At 39.0% G+C, this 24160-nt stretch overlaps 1 protein-coding gene across 1 annotated transcript in view; it reads right to left on the bottom strand.

Moving 5' to 3' along the window:
- Positions 1 to 24160, bottom strand: part of LOC114643145 (GTPase IMAP family member 8-like) — a 123089-nt gene that overhangs the window by 82236 nt on the left and 16693 nt on the right. Inside the window, exons 2-3 of the mRNA XM_051934910.1 lie at positions 13182 to 13218; positions 9993 to 10676 (exon numbers count right to left, since the gene is read on the bottom strand). Of these exons, the coding sequence (XP_051790870.1) occupies positions 9993 to 10676; positions 13182 to 13218 (721 nt within the window). The remainder of the gene's footprint in view (positions 1 to 9992; positions 10677 to 13181; positions 13219 to 24160) is intronic.

Below are 24160 nucleotides of genomic sequence, written 5' to 3' on the forward strand. Positions count from 1 at the left end.
AAGGTATGGACCAGGAGAACAAAGTCTACAAGTTAATGTGTTTATTAACAAATAAAAAAAAAATGGAGAGATAATCAGATGGGAACAGAAAAGTACAAAGCAGACAGATGGAACAAAATCACTGCAGCCTGTCTGGAGTTGCCTAAAATGGTCCACAACAGAGTACTATACTCCAATCTCTTTACCCTTCACCTCCTGTGTCTTTCCCTCTTCCTCTCTCTTTCTCTCTTTGACCACCCTGGACTCTTTCATCCATCTGCTTGAGCAACACTTCTTTCCTTCCTCCTAACACAGTATTCAGTTTTGGGTTTTACTTCTGGGGCTACTTCTAGGATCAGGGTTTTTTTTTTTTTTCAAGTGTCTCCTTTGAGGCTTTGGGTCTCTTAAAAGGACCACTTCACCAGGGCAACCCTCTTGGTGCATTTCTATTTAAATGGGCACTCTGGCTCCTTCTGTCTGCTTGGAGGTCATTTATCCTTCTACCAGCACTTAATGGTCTTACTCTCCACATATTGCTACCTACTGCTTGCTCACCTGACATTTTGTGCACTGCATGTGGGAACATTCGGCTCAGGACAAAACTCATGCTGTACTTCTCAGATGGTTTTTTGTTAAGTTCTTCTGAGATATCCTTTATAGTGCATGTATAGAGTCTGCCAATTGACTGGTAGCTTTCTTCTGTGGTTGTCTGAGGGAATGCATGGCTCAAACAAGGATGAAATTTGCACTCAATGGTGTAAAAATGAAATGAAAACTGTGGCTACCAGAATAACATGGCTAGAATAACAATGGCTAGTTCATCTGCTGTCAGATGATTGAGGTGCTCCTTTGCTCTGGTCACCTCCTTCTGTATTGGGTGGTCGTAATTTTATGACCCAGGGACCAGAAAGGGCAGAGTCAGTTGCCCTCATTGTGAAGAAACTGTGGAGGATGAAAAAGACAAGACTGGTAGCAACGGTGCCCCCTCTCAGTCTGGGGTGGTACTACACAACTGGGAATAACTTGTGGGTGATCCTCTGATGTGCATGTGTGACACTTTGTTCTGCATAACCAAAACCACCATACTATAAATCATCAGTGCCAGCGCATGGTTCCTCTTTTTCCTATAACTTTCCTTGGTCTTACCCATGTAGACCCTCTGTAGACAAGGCCACCCATTACAATGCAAAACTTTACATGTGAAGTAACTTTATCGACAATTTCAAAATCTTGGAAGAGGAAATATTATTGCTGGGCTCCATCCATCTGTTCCTAAGCCTTCCTACTTTTTGCCAAGGTTTCATGGTCTGAAGGTAAACCTGGAGATTATTCACCACATACAAATGTTTTATTTTTTAATAAAGGTAACTTCTGCATGGGTGGCACTGTGGTTAACTCTGCATCAAAGCACCGAAGGCCTGACTTAAGTTATGAGCCTGGCCACGGTCTGTGTGGAGTTTTCATGTTCTCTCCTCCCTCCACTGGCTTTCTAAATATTTTTAGACTCTCTAGATTGGTATAATGTGAATTATTAAAAAATTATAACAGGTTGATGTGCTGTCCAACCTTGGTAGGCACTGGCCATCCACACCCCAGAGTGGGCTAATTGTGTGTGTTGTGATCTTCACTTGTTTGTGCACAATTGTCTTTCTTATATCATTTTCAAACTCGCTGAATACGTTAGTCTGTTCAGATTCAGCTGTATTAATGACGTCAAATTATATTTGTATTATTCCATGATGCCATGTTAAAACTCAGGGGCATTGCCATTTTCTGCAGGGTTGTTTACCGGTTGGTATGCAGGTGCATGATGGGATATCTGAGGCTGCACGTCCTGTGACATCACTTGTCACTACGTATAAAAATTGGAAACCTTGACCTTTGTATTATCCAAGTTTGCACATAAACTACAAAAAGCTTAGAACCTTTTTTGTTTATGATTGAAAAATCTAGTGTTGTTTTGTTGGTTATGACTTGGCTTTGTTTTTGACTTTGGCCTCCATTTTGGCTTGATTAAGGAGTTTTTTGCGATTGATTACACTCTTAGGCTACCTGTGATCCTCATTGTTGTTAGAATCGTGTCTTCTTTACCCTCATGGTGTACCTTTTCAGTGCAAAAGAGATAAATGGATGGACATTCTGCATGTGGAATTGGTGGCTGTGGGTTGCTGTGAAGGACCAAGCACTGTGTTCTAGTGACCAGATACTTGATGTTGCATGTGCAGAAGAATTTAAAAAGGAATATAATCAGATCATCATACTCACCAGTTTTACCAGTATAGCTTAAGTTATAGTATGATTTATAACAGGGGTGAGCAAAATTGGTCCTGGAGCGGGCCCAAAGACTAAGTGCCCCAATACCAAAAACTACACGGACCTGCCCCCTAGTATCTACAATGGCATTTTATATCACTGCCCGGTTCTGGGGAACCAATCTCTGTAGACTCTATGTGTGCTCCTCCAATCCCCATTATCCACGCCATGCCCTTCATCCTATGGGAATTTAATATTATTATTATTATTATTATTATTATTATTATTATTATTATTATAATTATTATTATTTTCATTTATATAACGCCCTTCTCACTACTCAAAGCACTTCAGTGAGTGGGGAGCCCCTACAACCACCACTAATGTGTAGCATCCACCCAGATGATGCAATGGCAGACATTTTTGCACCAGTACACTCACTATACATGAGCTGTTAGGTGGTAAAATGCGAGAGAGATAGCCAATTAGATACAGGGGATGATAAGGGAGCAAGAATGGCAAGGCCAAGGTGGGCAATTTAGCCAGGACATCGGGATACACCCTACTCTTTAATAACCACAGAGTGTCAGGGCCTCAGTTTTTACATCTCATCTGAAGGACTGCACCATTTCTTATAGCACAGTGTCCCCTTCACCGCACTGGGGCATTGGGATCCACACACAGACCACAGGGTAAGCCCCCCCTGCTGGCCTCACCAACACCTTTTCCAGCAGCAACCCAAGCTTTTCCTAGATGGTCTCCCATCCAAATACCAGTCACTGCATGACCTTATTCTCATCGTGGCTACTGCTGTTTCTTTCAGTCGATAACACTGCCATGTCTCTTACCTTGCATAGTGAATAATATTAGCAGAATCCAAGCTTCAATGCGTCCAGGAGATTTACAGTCACTTTATCTCCACAGTCATAGCAAAGAAGCAAAAAGCACAGGGATTACATATACAGTGGCACAACCAAACATGACAGATCAGCAGGCAATTAACAATGAACAAGAATATCAGAGATGTCATTACAGCAGAATGTCCACCATTTAAAAGTAACATCAGTGACACTGTGGGCAATACAAGTATTTCTTATTTTTTTAATTCTCCAGCTACTGCAGACATTTACTAAAGGATACATTTATGTCCATAAAAAAAAGGAAAAATGAAACTCATCTTGGCTGCAGAACATAGGTGGAAATATACATTCTATTTCAGATTACAAATACAAGTAGGCATTCTGTTAATTAGGTAGACAGGCTTTATAATATATATATATATATATATATATATATATATATATATATATATATATATATATATATATATATATATATACTTTATTAAAAATCAAACAATAAAATGCAAGCTTAATCATGTAATTACAGAGAAAAAAACACCTTTGAGTCTTAGACTAAAACAATCGCTCCTTATCTGCAGGTATCTACTTATATTTTATCAAAGTATGGAATAAACTTTTACTCAAAACCAGCAGTTCCTTAAAACATAATCACAAAGAGAGTCACATGCCTTCAGGTAAAGCAAAGAGTCCCTTCAAGAGACTTAAAGGGTTTAATTTAATGAATGGATCCCGTAAACTTAAATGCAAAGAAGTCGACTTCCATTTGGGAATTGATTGGTTGGTACTGGATGGGAGACAATGGGCATCACATTCCCAAAACCAATCAAGTGGGTAGGTGGTCAAAGGCAGGAAGCCATTGTAGACAGGAATACAATCTATGAAAAGAAACACTTAAACCTGGAGAAATAGAGGGTCCAGTTAATCAATTGTGTGTGTATTTTGAGAAGAAGGTGGAACACAAAGAAAACTGCAAACAGGAAATGAACAAGGGTCTCAGAAGCCATAAAACATTGTGCAAATGTACGGCCCACACTATAATCTTTAATGTTTTGAATCATTATATTCTTTTTTTATGATCACCAAAATCATTTAATTATATATAGATGTGCATTTAAAAACTGCCAAGCTGAAATGTGTACATTATATTTAACTAGACAAGAGCCGTTTCGACAACGTAAGATGAAACGGGCACGAGTTTGTGTCAGCAGTGAATGAAGAACAAATGATAAGTAGCAAAGAAGTTGTTTTCTAATGATTGTAGTCTGCTTTACTCATTACTGTACAGGCTTGTACTGTTAGTTGATGAATTTTCCAGGCCTATAGTATAATATTGAATGATGAATGTTCCAGTACAATATGGAATAGTAATAAGTATAAGCACCACAAACCTGATACAGGCGTATTGAATGAATGCGTAATTGAATCAGAATGCGTAATTAGGCCTCGAGCTGTAGTCGAAATCGCCTTTCAGGCCTCTCGAGCTTTAATCGAAGTCGCCTTTCTCTTTGAATTTTTGCGGCTGTAAATCCGCTGCCTGCCGTGATGTTGGGGTTGGATGTCGGTCTCGTAAGGTTTTTCGGGCAGCTGCGCAGAAGGCGACTGCGCATTCGGCTTCGGACGGACGTGAGTGAGTGAGTGAGTGAGTGAGTGAGTGAGTGAGTGAGTGAGTGAGTGAGTGAGTGAGTGAGTGAGTGAGTGAGTGAGGAGGCAGGCGAATTATGTATTAAGATGCTTTTTGTGATAATCACTTTTTCTGTCTGAGTGTAAATCATACGTGTGATTGAAACCTTATGGGTTTTGTGTTCCTAAGATATTGATAATATTAAAGCATTAAAAAAATGTTAGATGGTATATGAAAATCAATATTTGATAAGTTTATAACATGCTCACACAACACAGAAATGAGTTAAAGCAACAAAATTGGAAAACAGAAGAGAAAAACAAAAAGGCAAAGATCTTCCAATGAGCTTGACTCATAATACCAAGAAGGTGTTTTATACTCCTACAACAGGAATGACTTAGCTGCTTTCCAGTCACATTATAATTTAAAGTAGGATAAGGCACTGTTTTGTCTTGGTAGAGTAATATATTACTCTACTTTCCCCTTTTGTATTATTAATATGTAGCTTTTGTCAGAATGCCTCAAATCTCCCAGACTTACCACTGTTTATAACATATTGTACTATATACCCCACCTTCCCTTCTACATCTATAACCTCAGGCAATTAGGTTTAGTAAAAGACAAGCAGGAGTTAGGTTATAATTTAAACAATGTATTATTGATAATATTCATAAATAATAACTATAAGCAAAGTACATTTGAATATTGGCAACCATACAACCTGATAAATGGTGATGTGTAGTTTCAGGCAGCACACAGACTTGTTAGTTACTTGAAATATCTCTATTTAAGGCATCATTTGTGGTCAGATTTCTTCAGAACAGGCCGCATGCCTGTCTCAGTATGGCTGCCGAGCTGTGCTCTTCATTGTGTTGTCCTTCTCAGTTCATGGTGTGTGAGATGGTCTTTCATCAGTTTGGTAAAAGAGAGAGAGGGAGTGAGGTAAAGCAACCAAATTTATAGGTTTTCTGTCAAACCTCTAGAGCCAATAGGGTGTCATAGTACTTCAAAGCTTTTGATACAAGCCAATTCGAAACAGCCATACTTCAGACCAATGGGGGGATAGAACACCTTCACACCTCTCCCCAAAACCATATGTTTAGGTGAAGATTGGCAGTTAGGCAGCCTGGCTTTCCTGTGGGGGTTGACTGAGAAACAGCAGAGAAACACTTACCAAACTTTTTTAGGCACTTCCCCCAACCCTGTCGTAAAATTCAAAAAGACTCAGTCGTAAAGGGTTGGGGGGGACATGAATGCTTCTCACTAAGGTAACACTAATATTACATTACTTTGCCTAAGTTGCAAATAAAGGCATACAGAATATTTATCAACTTGTATGCAAAATTTCACATCACAACAGGCACCCTTCTCTGCTTCCTGTCTCTTTGTGAGTTTCTTTTATAAAAAGAGGTCATTGCTTCTGATTTGGAAATCTGAATTTAAATTAGCTGTATGGAGCTGCCTCATTCACTACCACTGGAAAATGAACAGATGTCATTAGTAGTTTGTAGTAATGGATGGCTACAGAGGGCTGCTCCTCTGATGTCCACATAGCCCTTGATAGCAGAGAAAGTCAAGGCGTCATTTATCATTGCATTTAAAGGGTCTCATTAATTCTTCATACTTGTGAATTTGATCATCTTTAAGTAAAGACACATTATATACATGCATATGAAAATGATGTGCTAGTTGTCAGATAGGTGAGTAAGTCAAGTCGAGTAAGTATTATAAGTATACTTTCTCAGGATCTTTCTCAGTGTCCCAAAGGAGAAATAATTCAGAGGAGCCATCAAACGGAGCTAAAAGCTTGTGAAATTGGCACTGAAAAACAAAACAAAATAAAAAAAAAACAGATCATACTTCACGTTTGCAACTGAATTCTGCATGCAGGCAATTACAATATGTATTTTCATTAAATCTGTCCGAGAGCATTGCACAGAATGTGTGAATCCCAAACCGTTTGCTCCCAGACTTTAATGCTCTCTTTGAGGGGCTGCCAACTTAATATCTGTGTTTCCTAGCAATTGTTATCATACCTGCTGTCAGCACAGCTTCAAATCACCTTCTTTTGCTTTTTAGCTCCAAGATACACTAATGCCTATTTGACCCCTTATAGAAGCATTTCAGCAACACCTGAGATAATATCTTGAAATCTTTATACATTTATAACATAGATGTTTATGTCCATACAGTCATTCAGTTTTACTCCATTCTGTTCCCCCTACAGTGTCCTAGAGTCCCATCTATGCATCAGCAGTTAGTAGGGGCTATCAAAGCCTGGCACAGAGACTCAAGCCTCACACTGGCAAATGTAATCACACCAATCCTTAAGAAACTGGTCCTGGACTATATGAATCCTCTTGTGCTGGACCACCTTGACCCAGTGCAGTTGTCCTATTGGACAAAGATTGGAGTGGAGGATGCAATGATCTGTCTGCTCCACAAGGTTTATTCTCACCTGGTCAAGGCTGGAAGCACTGTGAGGATTCTGTCTTTTGATTTCTCCACTGCCTTCAGTAACATCCAGCCATCCCTTTTAACCTCAGAGATATGTAGGTGGGCGAATCTATGGTGTCAGGTAGACCACAGTTTGTGAGACTCAAGGACTATATTTGTTACACAGATGTGAGCACCACAACAAACAGTCCTGTCTCCTTTTCTCTTCACTCTGTACACCTCAGACTATAAAAATAACAGGAGGTCACATCACTTGCAGAAATTCTCAGAAGAGTCTGCACTCTGTACTGAGACAGAGAAGAAAAGTCTGGTGGAGAACTTTGTTTCTCGGTGCAAAGAGTATTGTCTACATCTTAATACCAGCAAAATCAAGGAACTGCTTATTGACTTTCGCCGCACCAGAGTGTCTATGTCCGGTCACCATTCAAGGAACGGATGTGGAGGTGGTGCACTCCTACAAGTACTTGGAGGTCCATACAAATATGCTGGGGCTCCTTTATACCAACAGCAGTGCACCTGTATAACGTCTCACTGCTACTGGGACTGTCAAGTTAGAAGTTTTTAGTTTTGTTTGTTTTTAGTCATTCCGGTGTGTGCAGATCATAGTGTTTGTGTGTAGATATTTCATTTTCTGCCTATTTACAGTATATATTTATTTAAAGAGTTTCTTTAAAACGCCAAATTCCTCCCTAAGGACAAATAAAGTTCTATCTATAAATTACAGGGTTTGCACAACTTTTCTCTGAATGAAGTAAATTATACATTTAATCTTGCTAAATCTAGGCCAGCTCCACCGAATGTAATACATTCCTAAATTTGTAATCTACATTTTCTACAAATCATCAATCCTACACATTTTGACCGGTCCAAACCAGATTTGACACAGTTGCACTCCTGGACTGCATGGACAGATGAACTAATTTAGAACCCAAAATGTTGAGCTTGGGAGTTCCAATGGGTTGCTTTTTTTCCTGTGTGGTACAGTATGCACACCAGTGCCACCTGCTGGCTGAGAGCAAGTAAAACATCTGACCAAAAAGACTGAAAACAAACTAGCAGACAGAGTGACCAGAGGTTAACCTTACTTACCCAGGCAATGGCGTGTGCTGCTTCTGCTTACGGTAATATAAAAAGAGGTATTGTGTGCTTTTGCATGTGGGTGCTGCTTTGCGAGGCTTGATCTGAAGGAACATTGTTCTCAGAGGATTTGTTAAAGGGTAAGTTCAGTATTTTTCAAGTTAAAATGGTATTGATTAATTTGCCACATAAAATTTTGTTCTAAAGTGAATCTTGTTTTTAGAAAAATGTAGAGTGTGTGATACAGCAGATTGAAGCCCAACAAACCAATTATCAAAATTTTTATTGCAAGATGAGTTACTTTGGTTGAGCTCAATGTTTTTGAGTGAGTAAATTCATTGACCATGATGCCTTCTAACCTGTAAATATCTGCAGCCTCCAAGAAGAACCTGACATTGTGAGGCAGGAATGACAGCCCACTCTACCTATAGTAAAACATCCATACTGTAAAACATCCATACTGAACTTACTAAACTTCAACCTAATTGGCCCTATAGATAGATAGATAGATAGATAGATAGATAGATAGATAGATAGATAGATAGATAGATAGATAGATAGATAGATAGATAGATACTTTATTAATCAGTGTGTGTGTGTGTGTGTGTGTGTGTGTGTGTGTGTGTGTGCGTGCGTGCGTGCGTGCGTGCGTGCGTGCGTGTGTGTGTGTGTGTTTGCCCTGCAATAGACTGGCATCTATTCTGGCAATTATCACTGCCTTTTGTCAGATGCTTTCTGGCATAGGCTTCAGCTGGATTACAATGCTGCCCTGGATAAGAGGGTTAGTAAGATGGATGAATGGATTGGTGTATGCAAGCCTTGAAGTGAGGCAGTACACACCGAAATGCCATACTGAATTTCTCCCAGGCTCCAGCAGACCCCCGTGACCCTGTGTTCGGATTCAGCGGGTTGGAAAATGGATGGATGGATGAATTTCTCCCATTCAAGCACTGGATATGTGCCTGTAATGTCTGTTTAGTTCTCATTACTTTTTTCTTGGTAGACAAGTTCAGTATTCTCTCTCACTGAAGCTCAAGAATGCTTTATCAGTCCAGCTACAGCAGGCAGTTCCTTCCATATGGTGAAAGAATATACATAATTGTGTGAATAAGTGTGATCTTGTTTTTGTCAACAGGGCAAACAGAAAGCAAGGATACCGTGGAGTGAGACAAACGGGGAAGTTGGCAAAGACCTGAGTTTCACAGCTGGTTTCCTTTAAAATGGCCGAATCTCACAACAGTGTCTTACTTTCTGCTTTTATCCTTCTTAAAATGGTATGGATATGCTGTTTTGTAATATGTGTGTAATCTCAATAAGCTAATCAAGAACATTTTTGACTTGAAAAATTGACCTATTTGGCAAGTTTTTAAGCGTTTCTCTTATCTATGGACACAGGGTACAATAGAGCCTATTGTAAGCTGTAGGAACAGACTTTAACACACGGTTTTATGTGACAAATTAATATATACCATGATTGTGAAGAAATAACTTCAACTTGAAAAAACTGAACTCATTCCTTAACTGAGGTATCATTGTATTTAGTAAATTCTAGGTGTAACTTTTTCACTTTTGCACCAATGCACCATAGACTCTATTTCAAACTGCAAGAATATGTGTGGCGTTTTTTAAATTTATAAATGCCTGCTTCACTTTATAGCACAATTCCTTATGTCTTGTGAAAAACAAGAAACGTTTCCTTTAAATAATTTAATTGATGTATAGTCAGTTTGGCTGTTACTTACTTCCCGGTGGTGTTTCTATGCTGCTTCTTCTCTTTTGAAGTATTTTGGGCATGTGGACGTTTTCCTCCTCATCTTCATTCATTTCATTGTAGCAGCGACCGCCATTCTGCAGCATTATCTGATCGATTATTCTATAAAAGTTCAGTGTCTCTGGGTAGCCTATTGTTTTATTGTTGAAGACATGATATTTGTCGTTACATTGCTTAATAAGAGTTTCTAGGCCTTCCTTACTCTTAATGAATTCTTCGATGGTGACCTTCAAACGATCTCCATGACTGAAAATGATCAGAATGTGGCTAGTTATCTTCTCACCAAATAGTTTTTGAACTTTGCTCAGTATTTCTCTGTCTTGTTCAGTAAAATGAGGAATCTTGACAACCACAAGAAACACATGAGGGCCCGGTGAAGACATTTCAATGCATCTTTGGACTTCTTGTGAAACCTTCTCGTTCGAGAAACGTGGGTTAAAGAAGCCTGGCGTGTCAATCACAGTAACACGCCATTTATCGATCTCTGCACTTCTCTTTTCACACTTTACGGTAACCGATGCACTGTTGTATTCTGCTCTGAACACGTCTCTTCCCAAGATTCGATTTCCAACTGCACTTTTTCCAGTTCCACTTCTTCCAAGGAGCACAATTCGCAATTCTTTTTCTCTTCCTTCAGCTGAATTGGTGTCTTCTACTGTATTTACTGTTAAAAAAAACAGGAAAAATATATTTTAGGCAGGTGTTGCAGCTGCATCAAGCAAGGGAGAAGCTAACATTTAAAAGAAACTAAAAGTGTACAAGTAACCACATGTATGAAATCATATCAAGCAAAACACTATGACTGACTGCCAGACAACTTCAGTTTGTCTTTCAATTGCAGAATATGAATTTATTTATCATCTTATTTTTACAGTATTTATGAGATAAAAATATTAACAATGTGTCAGACAAACACACTGGCAACTGTACACCAATCTAATATAAACTGTTTTTAATAGGGAGATGTCAGATGTTGATGGATGCCTTCAAATCTTAAATAAGAATAATGTAATGTGTTCATCTTAACATTAGCAGGTAGTGATTTGTCCCAGAGTTAATGAGAACAAGCTTAGAAAATTAAGGGTGTGCTGCAGACTGTCCCCATGAAAGTTGTGATGGACAGCCGGCAGTTCAACCCAGCCGACACACCCAGTACGCTAGATGGTGACTTCCCTGCAGCTTAGTGGTGCCCCGGATTCCCGCAGGGCACTATGGGAGATGGAGTTCGGCTTCACAGCCCTGCTGTGTACCGTGGGTGCCACCAGGTGATGCTGCAGGGAGACACGGGGATTTTTGTTTCCCATATAGCCCGGAAGTACTTACGGGCTGAAGAAAATACAAGTCTCCATCTGAACCGAAGTGCCGATGAATCACATGGATGGAAGGACAGAAGCACTTCCAGGGCAAGGACTATATAAAGGACTAGTGGAGACCCAGCAAGGGAGCCAGAGTTGGGAGGGAGTAGGACAGAGCTTGGTGGGAGGAGTGGAGGAGAGATTTGTGTGCTGATTATTGTTATTTTGCTTGTGTATGGTGGCGGAGGTGCTTTTGGGCACTGTTTAAAGAAGAAAACATCGTTAAAGATCTTCTTGGTAGGTTTAACCTGTGTCAGTGTCTGTCTGTTGGGTTGAAAGAGGCAACAACGACCTCTAGCATCTTACAAAGTTTAACCTCTTATTTTTCCAGTATCCAAATCTCTCATACTTTTAATTTTTCAAGGTTTCGTAAGTGTTGCACAAGGGTATTTTGGCCCAGTGTGACTTTTGTATTTATAAATTGTGTGTCTGTTATGACTTTCCAGTCTTTGTCAAAAGTAAAACAAGTGATGTGGGGTAGGAGTTCACTTTAATAGCCTAAGCACCTGCTGTTACTGTCACTCTAAAGATCACCAATTCCCAGAACTGCTGCATTTGCACTTTTAGGGATAATTGGGCAATTTATTAAATACATTATTTTAAAATGGCTTTTTCATAGCTACATTATTAACTGCTTGCAAAGTTACTAAGGGATAAAAAAAAACAAACAAGCTGTTTTTGCTATAACGGTAGATTATTCATACAGGCGTCTGTCATAAGACAGGGTGTAGTAAGCTGACCAAGGACAATTTCTTTTTATGGAACTCATCCATTAGACACAGGAAAGATGACTTTTCCTTCTGTAGAGCCCCGTTTACAATGTACTCAAAATAGAAACAGTTAGCTGATTCACGCAATGTAAGATGAAATGTTTAGATAAACATATTATGCTTATTGATAAGTAAGGGGAAGCAGGAGGGAGGAAAATTTATATTAAAATCCAATTGAAACAGGGGAACTTTGCTCTTCTGCTTTGCAACGTGAAATCCATGTACTCATCTGTGACTGAATAAAGACTGATTGATTGAACTATTCCTGTCTTCCTCGGGGGGTTACTTCCACAATCCCTATTAGACTATATAGGCATCTATAGGCATAGAATTATCATTATCCTTTGGGTTCTGTAATGCCGTACTAATCTCTACTATTTTCTGCTCTCTTGTCCAGCTCTTCTGTGATGGCGATCTGTGCCAACACCACCTGATCAAGGTACCAAGCTGCCCCCTGCATTTATGGATTATATGGCCCAGATGTCCACATGGTCATCATCATCAAGTTCTTCCATGTGAAACCTGTAAACCATGAGGACTGATGGAGAACGTCTGTTTCAGGTAGAATGCCCAGTGAGGGCTGGGTGGTCTTTTTGCCTTGGAGCCCCAGCAGATTTTGTTTTTTTTCTCCAGACAAACTGAAGCTTTTTTGTTTGTTTTTCTGTTCTCCTGGACATCCCACCTTACCTTTTTCTTTGTTACATGCTGTATAATATTATTACCTGATCTTTTATATTAACATCCTTTTATTTCATTTTGTAAAGTGCTTTTAGCCATACTGTTTCTATGAAAATGAGCTATATACAGTAAATAAACATTGTTGTTGTTGTTGTTGTACAATTTGTCAGATTCTTAACTATTCTCCACCTGGACCTGGGAGTTATTTTCAGTTTTAAGAGTGGATGGACAATAGTTAAATTTTGATAATCCAGATCTGGTGTTATCCTGTCTGAATACCCACATGGAAATATATTATAATTAACAATCTGTAAACTAAACCTTAACTTCAAACAGAATACAAATTTATTTACAAACCTGGTGATTTTTGTAAAACTTTCTGAGAAGTCATCTTCTATAAAGAGAGAAGAATAAACAGTATTAAAAACAAATTAACTTAAATGTGACATGAATTCAAGACAATAGTTTGAGCTGTTCATGCGAGCATTCAGAAGATGCCGTGTTCTTCAAAAATGCTGCAGATCTTGTTTAAGACAAACAAGCAAAGAGTTTTAAAAAATGTCTTTGTTTTCTCGTGGAAGGAGCCCAAATCTTTGTTTGATTAATTGTGCTTCCTTTTAACAACTCATACATGTTGTGTTTGTGAAAACCATTTTTGAGTAGTCTGGACTTTCCTAAATGCACTTACCTTAAGTTTCTGTTGAACCTGCAACTTTAAAAAACAATTATGCTACTAAGCTTTCTGCTAATTATTTCCAAAAACTTTGTTTCATTCAGTCTAATAATGCACAGAGTACAAAATGAAATGTACAGTACTGCCAAAATTTCATAGTATCTTTCAAGCTGAGTGAAACAAACGTTTTTTTTGTACTTTTTAACAATTAAAACAAGCATTGAAATGAACACCTAGGTGAGGCCCAAACAGTTGTTCAAATGCAGGGGCCCCCTCTCTTCAATGCTAGCCTCAAAGCAGACTGCAGAATTTATACCGTTTTTGTGGTTCTCTGTCAAAAAGTTGCCAAAAGACCCGGAACCTAAAGTATAAAACTTGCTAACGATTGGAAATATGCAAAAGATACACTGTGAACTTGGCGTGGAAAGTGACTTAAAGATACAGAAAGTTTCTGCAATTCCCTAAGTCCTATGCAAAGTTTTTTGCTGCTGGTATTTTAATCACTCCAGGAGGTAGGACAATGACGTGTCAGTCACACTCTGATGTCTGTCCATCCATCCATTTTCTAAACCTGGTTGTTCTAAGCCTGCAAAAGAACAGAGATTGTGTGATTTCTGCGTGATGTTCTCTGTAATGTAGACTGCCTTGTCTGTTTCACCACACAGCTCCAAGAGGAGAGCTCTAGAATGTCTAAATCGGCTAAAAAACCGGGACTCCATGGAATAAAGCAGCAGTGTGGCCTTAAAACCGAGGAAAAGATACTCTTTATTTGAGACTTATTTCAGTAACATAGTGTAAGAGATATATGTTAGATCATATAGATAATAGTTTGATTTAATAAATGAAAAGTGTACATGCAAATAATTTTGTTACTGTATATAATTCAGTTCAGATCTTTGTGATCTCTTAATTGACTGCTTATCCTTGCACAGTGCATGTATTAGTTGGGGTTGGAAAGGGACAGAGGTGAGAGAAGTGTAAAAAAAGTGATGAACTCTCTGTGCACAAGAATAAAGAAAGTAAAGGTTGGAAAGGAACTGAGAGCCAGCAGCGTCAGTGTCTTTACTTATCTGGGTTTGGGGAGTGGAAATGTCAGTAATACCTCAAGTTCATATAAACTGAGCTTTCTGTGTTCTCCGGCAGTTTGAAAGTAAAGAGGTTACTCAGGAACATTGCCAAAGTTATATGGTGATTACTTCATGAATATTCAAACTAGGTGTTTCTTTAAGCCATACATGGATGATAACAGACGGTGACGAGGAGTGGCTTCAAGCGCATTCACACACAAATACTTTTAAGTTGCTTTGAGATTTCTAAAGGAACTTAACATGGGACCTGGTGTGCGTACAGTTTTATAAAATCCTTTTTTTTTTTTTTGCTTATGTCTTTTGTGCCATTAAGCAAAATTTTATTATGGAATCTAAGCAAGTTTGAACATATGGGGCCTGAGGTATTTTATTTTTAAAAGTGTGACTTGCTCAAAGTCAAAGCTTAACAAGTATATTTAACTAAGCAAGTCTAGTCTTCTAATGTTTTGCCACTTTAGCAATAATAACAATCTAGATTGTTTAGTTATAATGGCACATAAGATAGAAGCATAAATTAATTTTGTCTTTGAGTCAGTTCCAACTTTCATTAAGAGTACTGCTTAATTTAACACTTTTAGTTTCAGTTCAGACATACTAAGAACATACTGTACCATTAAATCCTCAAACCTGTTAATCCAGTTCTGGGTGAGAGTGAGAAGGATACTGTATCAAGCACAGGGTGGAAAGTAAAATTGATAATATATTATTATATATATAGTCAGTCAGTCATTTTCCAACCCACTATATCCTAACACAGGGTCACGAGGGTCTGCTGGAGCCAATCCCAGCCAGCACAGAGCACAAGGCACACACACACACCCACACACCCAGTACACACTACAGACAATTAACCCAGAGGAAACCCACGCAGACACAGGGAAAACATGCAAAGTCCACGCAGGGAGGACCCAGGAAGCAAACCCGGGTCTCCTTACTGCGAGGCAGCAGCATCACCATGCTGCCCTATATATATAGTAATATATATATATATATATATAAATTTATAGTAATATTCTCACATTTAATTTCACATATTAACTTAAAAAAACAGTATTGGCAGCAGCAACCTAAAGTAAGTACTATATAGCCACTGAGGAAACAAATTTCTCCCTGAACTGAAAGGTTTCCTTTCTTTTGTAAAATTTCTTATTATATTATGTTATCTTCTGTCACTAATAGCTTAAAATCCCAATAATGGCACAGGGAACATTCAGTCTCAGCCTGGTTTACAGTTGATTATAGGTTTGAATCATGCTAATATATGTAACAGGGAAGTGCTTGTGAAGAAAAGATTGCAGGCAGGGTGGAATGAGTGGAGAAGAGTGTCAGGAGTAGTATGTGACAGACAGATATCAGCAAGAGTGAAAGGGAAGGTCTAAGGACGGTAGTGAGACCAGCTATGTTATAGGGGCTATAGACGGTGGCACTGACCAGAAAGCAGGAGACAGAGCTGGAGGTGGCAGAGTTAAAGATGCTAAGATTTGCATTGGTTTGACGAGGATAGACAGGATTAGGAACAAGTACATTAGAGGGTCAGCTCAGGTGGGACGGTTGAGAGACAAAGTCAGAGAGGCGAGATTGCATTGGTTTGGACATGTGAAGAGGAGAGATGCTGGCTATAAGGAGAGAGGGGTACTAAGGATAGAGCTGCCAGGCAAGAGGTAAAGAGAAAGGCCTAAGAGAAGGTTTATGGATGTGCTGAGAGAGGACATGCAGGTGATGGGTGGCACAGAGCAGGATACAGAGGACAGAAAGATATGGAAATAGATGATCCAATGTGGCAACCCATAATGGGAGTAGCCGAAAGAAGAATGATGAGCTTTGTATGACACTACCTAGGGAAGATGAGGTAGCTCCTTTTATGCCAGACCTGGAAGGACCTCCATTGCTATAACACTGCATCAAGGATACAGTTCCAGATCAGACAAATGGCGACAAGCTCCACGGAATAAGGAAACCCATTCTCAGTAGCTTCACTCTTGGGACCCAGAAGGGCTGCCCAATGAGACTACAATTCCGAGACACTTGGGTGATCCAGCCATCTAGTTTATGGGTTGGGTATACAGCCCTGACAGGCCGGCTCTTCCTGTCCTTACATTTTATAGTTCCGTCACGGGAAAGGAACATCATCCATCTTGGTCAGAATGTCCATCCTTTAGGGCTTTCTTGTGCAATTTATATACTAGAGCTCCAAAGGAATAATTTCAACACTGAGTTTTCCTTCTCACACTTAACCCTCATTCAACATGCTGTGCTATTTATAAACCTTATTATTTGAAACTGTGCATAAAAGTATCAGAATTTTAATTATTAATTATTAAGTTAATTGATGAAAGAATATATGCTGCAAGCAGGACTCTTTTGATACCTACATTTCATCTCCCTGTGGCTGTGAAAATTAGATCAGTGCCAGGACAAATTTAGCAGAAGGGTACTAGATTTTCATGGGGTGGGGGACAATGCATGATTAAAATACAAATAAAAGTCACATTACTTTTGATTAACAATCAAGTAGGCCAAAGAGTGTATAAGTAACAAAATACAGGAAAGTGAACTTCATCCTTCACAATTCAATGCCGCAGGATCACACTGTAACAAGCTAATCAATCGAAGGGCGTACCGATCACACATCTGTAACTTTTTACGTTACTTTTGCTTTTTCAGTATGCTCTCTATCTTGAATGAGCTCCTAATTGCCACAACCAGTGCCTTCCTGCATGACATTTTCAGTTGCCTTCTCTGACTGTATTTTTGATGTTGTCGGGTGAAACTCGACCGCAGGTTTTGTGATATTGGATAAATTGCTGTGGAGAGAAACTCTTTACCAGGTCCACAGCAGTATTGAAATATTTTTCATCTGAATCTGATCAGCAAAAAAGTGATTTTAGGGGAAAGCTGTATGTGCATTGTTTTGTTATGACTTTGGGAAACGCATTACACAAATCCTGCATGTTAGATACTCCATAATAATCTGTATTGTAGAGCAGGGATTTCCAACCTGTGGGGTGTGCCCTCCAAGTGGAGCATGGGCACACATCTACAGGGGAGCAAAGTCTGATCGAAAATTCAGTGTGAAATCTTATTTATCTTTCAAAGTCACTAATTCATTATTCAGCCTCTATGGGGCAATCTCACAACAATAACCGTATCTGTTTTGGTTTGTGCGTGCTGCTTCTAAGAAAGGACAAATCCATAGAAGTCTAAAGAGTTCATGGTTAAAAATGAAACAGTGGCTGTCCACAATAAAAAAAAAGGCAATGGAAATACTCCTAAAGTAACTGACAGCAGCAAAGACGTCAGGATAGTGGCAACCGAATCTACCGCTGAACCTGACGATGAGGAGCCATCAACAACACAAGCTGCACTAGTATCGGAACAGAGAAAGCACGGTGTCCAAAGTGCAAGCAAGCAAAGGAACTATGATGAATGATACATAAAATATGGGTTAACTTGTATCATAGTAAATAGTGAACAACGTCCACAATGTGTTATATGATCTGAGCAGAGGCGGCTTTAGGGGTGTGTGGGGCCTAGGGCTGACCAAACCCACGCAGGGCCAGTTACGTCAAACGTTGTTACTGGTATGTGTGGATTGTATAAACTTGCGTGCAAATTTAATAAATATAATGTTATCATTACAGTATTCAGCTAAATTTTTGCAAGATAACACACAGACTTTATCAAAATATAATTATATAATCTATTAAAAAAGTGCGCCATGATCTCTTCCACACATGGCGTTGACAGCGATATGGCTAAACAAGTAATAAATCGTTGCTGCGTGTTACACTACCAAACACTTCCCGCACTGTTTCAACGAGGCCTACTGTAGCAAACTGAACCAAAGACTCGACTAAGAAACAATGGTACAATGGACACAAATGAATCATAAGCGACAAGCCGTCAGTTCTTCCCAAATCAAAACAGAAGCCAACCCAACGACTATTGGGCTATACCTATTTTAGGAAGAGATTATACTGGCGACCCTTTTCGGGCGATGAAGATGGACTATGAAATGTTTTCAAAGACATACATGTACGGAATTTGACCTTGAAGAAGGATTTTAAAAGGGTTCCTCTTAGAAGCATCTGAAATATATATATACTGTATATACTGGAGAATATAACTTGACATATCCGCTCGAATGGAATACGCTAACCTCAAAAGCGGGGCTCTCTTAGGCGTGGGGCCTGGGGCGCTCTAGGTTCTGAGGTCCTTGCAAATGTCTGTCTGAAACCTTTAAAATTAACAAAACAGTTGACCACAAAGCACCTCAACCTCAAAGATAAACCCGCTGACTTTTTTCGCCGTAAAGAGTCAAGGCTGGCAAGCCGAAAACAAACTTTGCTCAGCCAAACCACCCCACCAGTTAAAGTACTGACAGCTTCATTTGAAGTGGCATATTTGATCGCTAAAGCCAGGAGTCCTCAATCACGGTCCTGGAGGGCTGCAGTGGCTGCAGGTTTTTATTCCAACTAGTTTCCTAATTAGAAAGCAGTCCATGCTGATAATGAAACTTGGTATTGAACTATTAAGCTTGTTAATGCCTGCATTCATCCAAGAGTAATTTTAATTGCACTGTAGAGTTTCCTTCTGTGAGAACATTATCCAAGTGTTTTGTGGACCAGAATTGATTTCAACTTAATGGTCCTTCCAATTCCCCTCTCATTCATTTCTAAACATTTTTTATCACAGATACTTCATGGTAAGCACGTTAACTGGAGAGCTGCTGGTTTATTGGTTATCTGCACCTCATTATTAACTAATGTCTGATTGAGAAAACGGGCAACAATTAAAATTTAAATGCAGCTGCTAAAATCTAAAATAGGCAATTAAGGGTTCTGAATGGCAACAGGCAAGAGAACTAAAATTAAGCCCAAAAAATGTATTGCTTTAGTAGTAAATAAAAGAGTTCTAATAAAGAAATAGGTTAAATAGGTTGTGAATTTCCCATTGGGATTAATAAAGTATCTATCTATCTATCTATCTATCTATCTATCTATCTATCTATCTATCTATCTATCTATCTATCTATCTATCTATCTATCTATCTATCTATCTATCTAAAGCGAAAACCTTTATTGATAAATAAAGGCTCTAAAAAGGCATAGAGTTAAACACCAACTTTCATTATCAGCAAGAACTGAGTTCTACTTAGGACACTGGCTAGAATGAAAACCCGTAGCTACTGCGGCACTCCAGGACCGTGATTGAGGACCCCTGACTAAAGAGAAAAAGTCATATACGATTGCAGAGACAAAAATTCGTCCAGCAGCGATGGAGAGTTCTAGAACTGTGCACAGAGATAAGTTTGCCAGTGATACTGAGAAAAATTCCACTATCCAATACCATAATTAGACATTTTCCATCCTATCGTACATCGAAAGCAAGTACTATTCACGTTTACTAACAGTGAAGCACAATTTCAGACTAGCTGTATCCAGCATTGAACCCCAAAGATAAGATGGTGTGTCAGAAACAAGCTCAACCATCCCACTGAATAAAGTAAGTTCTTGGCTTAAATCATATGATTAATGTAAACAACCTGCTTTACGATGTGTATGTATCGTGGATAGTCGATATTATTATGATGTGTGCATCCTAATGTGTTTTTTTGTGTGTTTGAGGGGAAGGGGAAACTCGAGTACCTGAAAAAAGGTTGAAAAGCCATGTAAGTGAACATATTAGCTTAATAAAAAAATCTATGCACTTTTTATATATAACCTTAAAGAATAGATTCTATAATTTTCAAGTCAAAGTTAAAGTATTTTTTCATAACAATAGTATACAATAATTTGTCATTGGAAATTTTGTGTTTAAGTGAAAGTATATTTTATAAATTTTAATAGAAACTCTGCCTCCTCTTACAGGTTATAATTCTTGCTAATTAAATAAGCCTTCCGCACTGCACCATATCAATTATGCATAGTTAGCAATAAGAAAGCAAAAACACACAATTCTTATTACAGACTTACCTGCTCCTCTGCCAGAATTTGCTCATGTCCTCTGTGTTTGGTCACGATACAAAGAGAGCAGGTAAACATGTTGTCTTTTTTGCAAAAGAACTCCAGAGGTTTCTGGTGGCTTGAGCAGATTCTTTGCTGCAGATCTTTAATCGGCTCCACAAGTTTATGTCTCTTTAGAGCTTCAGACTGTCTGTGAGGCTGGACGTGACTCTCACAGAAGGAGGCCATGCATGTCAGGCAGGACTCAACAGCTCTTTGGATCTTCTTCATACACATATCACAGGCAACATCTCCAGGTTTAGCAGACCTGTCTTCAGTAGGACTGCTCATCACACTCTTCAAGTTCTCAACTTGGTCAGCAACTAAGAGGTTTCTGTAAGGATGAGGCCTGGGGTTGAAAACATTTCTGCAGACAGGACATGAGTAGTCTTTGTTGTTGTCATTTTTATCCCAGTAACATTTAAGGCATTCGTTACAAAAGCTGTGTCCGCAAGGGATTGAAACAGGGTCCTTCAATAACTCCAAACACACTGAACATTTAAAGGAATCCTTTAGAAAGGACTCGGTATCCATTTTTCTGTAGAAAAGAAATTCAGACCTTCATCTCTCAAAAACGAAATTCCGACTGAGGTCTCGGAAGCAACCGTGTTTATTTGTATAGCTTTGAAAGGAGTGAGTATCAAAGTTCAGGTCTCAAAAAGGTTTGTTAACTGGCAACGCTGATAATGTAATGAGGCGGAGAGCTTGGTTTCCATGAAGATGGATGATTCAGTAACAGCACTGTGTTTTCATTTTCTTTTATAGATTGACTTTGCAATCTGGTATGATTTCATAGCAAAGAGCTTTTGAATCTACGTATTTATCATTCCAGTCATCCATCGCCAGAACCAATCACTACAGCTAAAATCATAGCCTGAAATGATTTAGAATAGTTGATAGTATCCCTCATATCCTACTTACTTACTGCAGATATTTACTACAAGGTCTTAGTTAATATAAGTTTTAAGTTTTAATTTAATATACCCAATTGAAACAAACTGACCAATTAGGATTTTTTTTCTTTTCCCCAGTATGGTGATATTCCTATGTTATATTTTTTCATGGATTATTGAATTTTACATTTCGTAAAAGTAACTCATGCATGCTTGTTTCAAGAAGCAGTAGTAAAATAGCCTATATAGGAAGAATTAAAGAAATATATTATGACAAAACAGAACAATAAAGCAGAAATTGTTTGGGGACCAACCCAGCAGCCCTGTTTAATGAGTAAAATAAAATAAAAACTAAAAGGGTACACTACAGCACAACAGGAACAGACAGTTGGCCAGAAAACCAGAACAAACAGAGTCGTGAGAAGTCAAGCAAAATAACCCCTTTTATTGGCTAACTAAAAAGATTACAATATGCAAGCTTACAAGGCAACTCAGACTCCTTCTTCAGGCAGGATGGAATCATCCCTGTTGGTCGTGAATGGGACACCACCTTCAGAGCTGTCCTGTTTTATGGCATCCTGACTGGAAGGAGCAGGGCCTGCTCTGGGCATCACATTTGGCATCTTTTTATAGCTGTGGGTGAAAGAGAGGATACCCTAAGTGACAGTGCCTCCTCTTATCCCAGAGTGGTATCACTTTCCTCAGTCTAGCCAGGAAGATGATACCCAGCTACACATGCGTGATAATATTTACATGTTAAAAAAATAAGTCAAACTATGCAAAATCCTTAAGGACTGAAGCTCGATTACTCTTTCTCCCTCTCCATCGCATTCTCTGTCTCTCTCGTTGCTACACATTGAAAAATTTACATCAAATTTGTGTTTAAAATGCAGCTGCTAATGATAAGGAGTTAGTGCATTCTGGTTTCTGTAGTGAATCTTTCATTTCTGTTTCTGAAAATCAGAAACTACAGGAATTTAACTGAGCCATGTCTCTCTTTCTCTTTCCGTCATAGTGAATGTCTGCATGAAGCCAAAATCACAGTCCCTGTTAACACCAGCACAGCTTTTCATAGTCCCTGTGGGCTTTTGCAGACTGCCTGTGTTTGTGTTGCTCTTCCTCCAAACGCTCTGTTTTTCTTGCCCTTCCCCAAAGACATGCAGGTTTCATTAACTGGCAGTTCCAGTTTAGGACCTGTGTGTGTGTGTGAATGTGCGTCTGTGTGCGTGTTGATAGATAGATAGATAGATAGATAGATAGATAGATAGATAGATAGATAGATAGATAGATAGATAGATAGATAGATAGATAGATAGATAGATAGATAGATAGATAGATAGATAGATAGATAGATAGATAGATAGATAGATAGATAGATAGATACTTTATTAATCCCAAGGGGAAATTCACAAAGATGGACTGGTGGCTGTGATTTCCATAGCTGATTACTGGTTTGCACCCAGTTCTACCAGGATAGACTCAAGTGCCTTGCCACCTTGAACTGGAATATATGGCTTTATGAGTGTTATGTCATATGTGTGGCAGTGTATGACTGTTAGTGTGTGTGCTCTGAAATGGTCCGGCTTTCTGTCTAGAAGAGGTTTGTGCTTTGAGTCTAAAGCTGCCAGGATAGTATCTGGTTTCATTTTTGACAGCACGTTTGAACAAGTTCAAAACTGTTGGCTGCTTTTTTCATTCGTATGAATGGCCACCACCTTACAGCAAGAAAAGATCATTTTATTTAGTTTAAAACTGACAATAGCAGGTCTCTCACATTAGCAGCAGTAGTGACAATGGCATTTTTAAAAAACATTTTTACTTTGAGATAATAGGAAGTGTTTATCTGCCTGGCGGTAGATTCACTGAGGATAAGTTTACAATCCAGGGAGCCACTTAGAGTCACAGCCATAACAGTCACCTGCTTGGGCAATTGTGGGATATTTAAATAGAAGAAAATGAGGTGCCCCACCCAGTCCTTAATAATAGTGAGGGTGTGGTTGAAAGAAGGGCATCTGATTATTTAGATGTTATTAAAAACTGCGTTTAGCTGATTGGAAGGTTCTGTTGTTGGCAGGAGAAAGCAGATGTGTGTCGAAGAACTGTAAAGTGTTATAAAACCTGTTATCTTATCCTTGACTTTTTATAGAGGTTGTTTTTTCACTTTCCCACAGTCAGTACCTATAACTGTTTATTATTCATTGTTTTCCATGCACAGAATTGAAAAGGTAGCTAAAACCATTTTATATCTGAACCATAATATTTTATTAATGTCAGTCAGTCAGTCATTATCCAACCTGCTATATACTAACACAGGGTCATGGGGGTCTGCTGGAGCCAATCCCTGCCAACGCAGAGCGCAAGGCAGGAAACAAACCCCGGGCAGGGCGCCAGCCCACCGCAGGGCACACTCACACACATACCCCCACCCATACTAGGGACAATTTAGGATCACCAACACACTTAACCTGCATGTCTTTGGACTGTGGGAGGAAACCCAAGCAGACACGGGGACATGCAAGCTCCACACAGGGAGGACCCGGGAAGTGAACCCAGGATATTTCATTAATGTGAATCAAAAAAATATTTTTACTTTTTTTTTTGGTTTGTTCCCGTCATATTTTGGACATGTGCTTATTTCTTGGTTTTAGCTATTGTTTTAAATGTCTGTACATGTTCT

Source organism: Erpetoichthys calabaricus, chromosome 12, assembly GCF_900747795.2.
Source record: "Erpetoichthys calabaricus chromosome 12, fErpCal1.3, whole genome shotgun sequence".
Taxonomy (NCBI): Eukaryota; Metazoa; Chordata; class Cladistia; order Polypteriformes; family Polypteridae; genus Erpetoichthys; species Erpetoichthys calabaricus.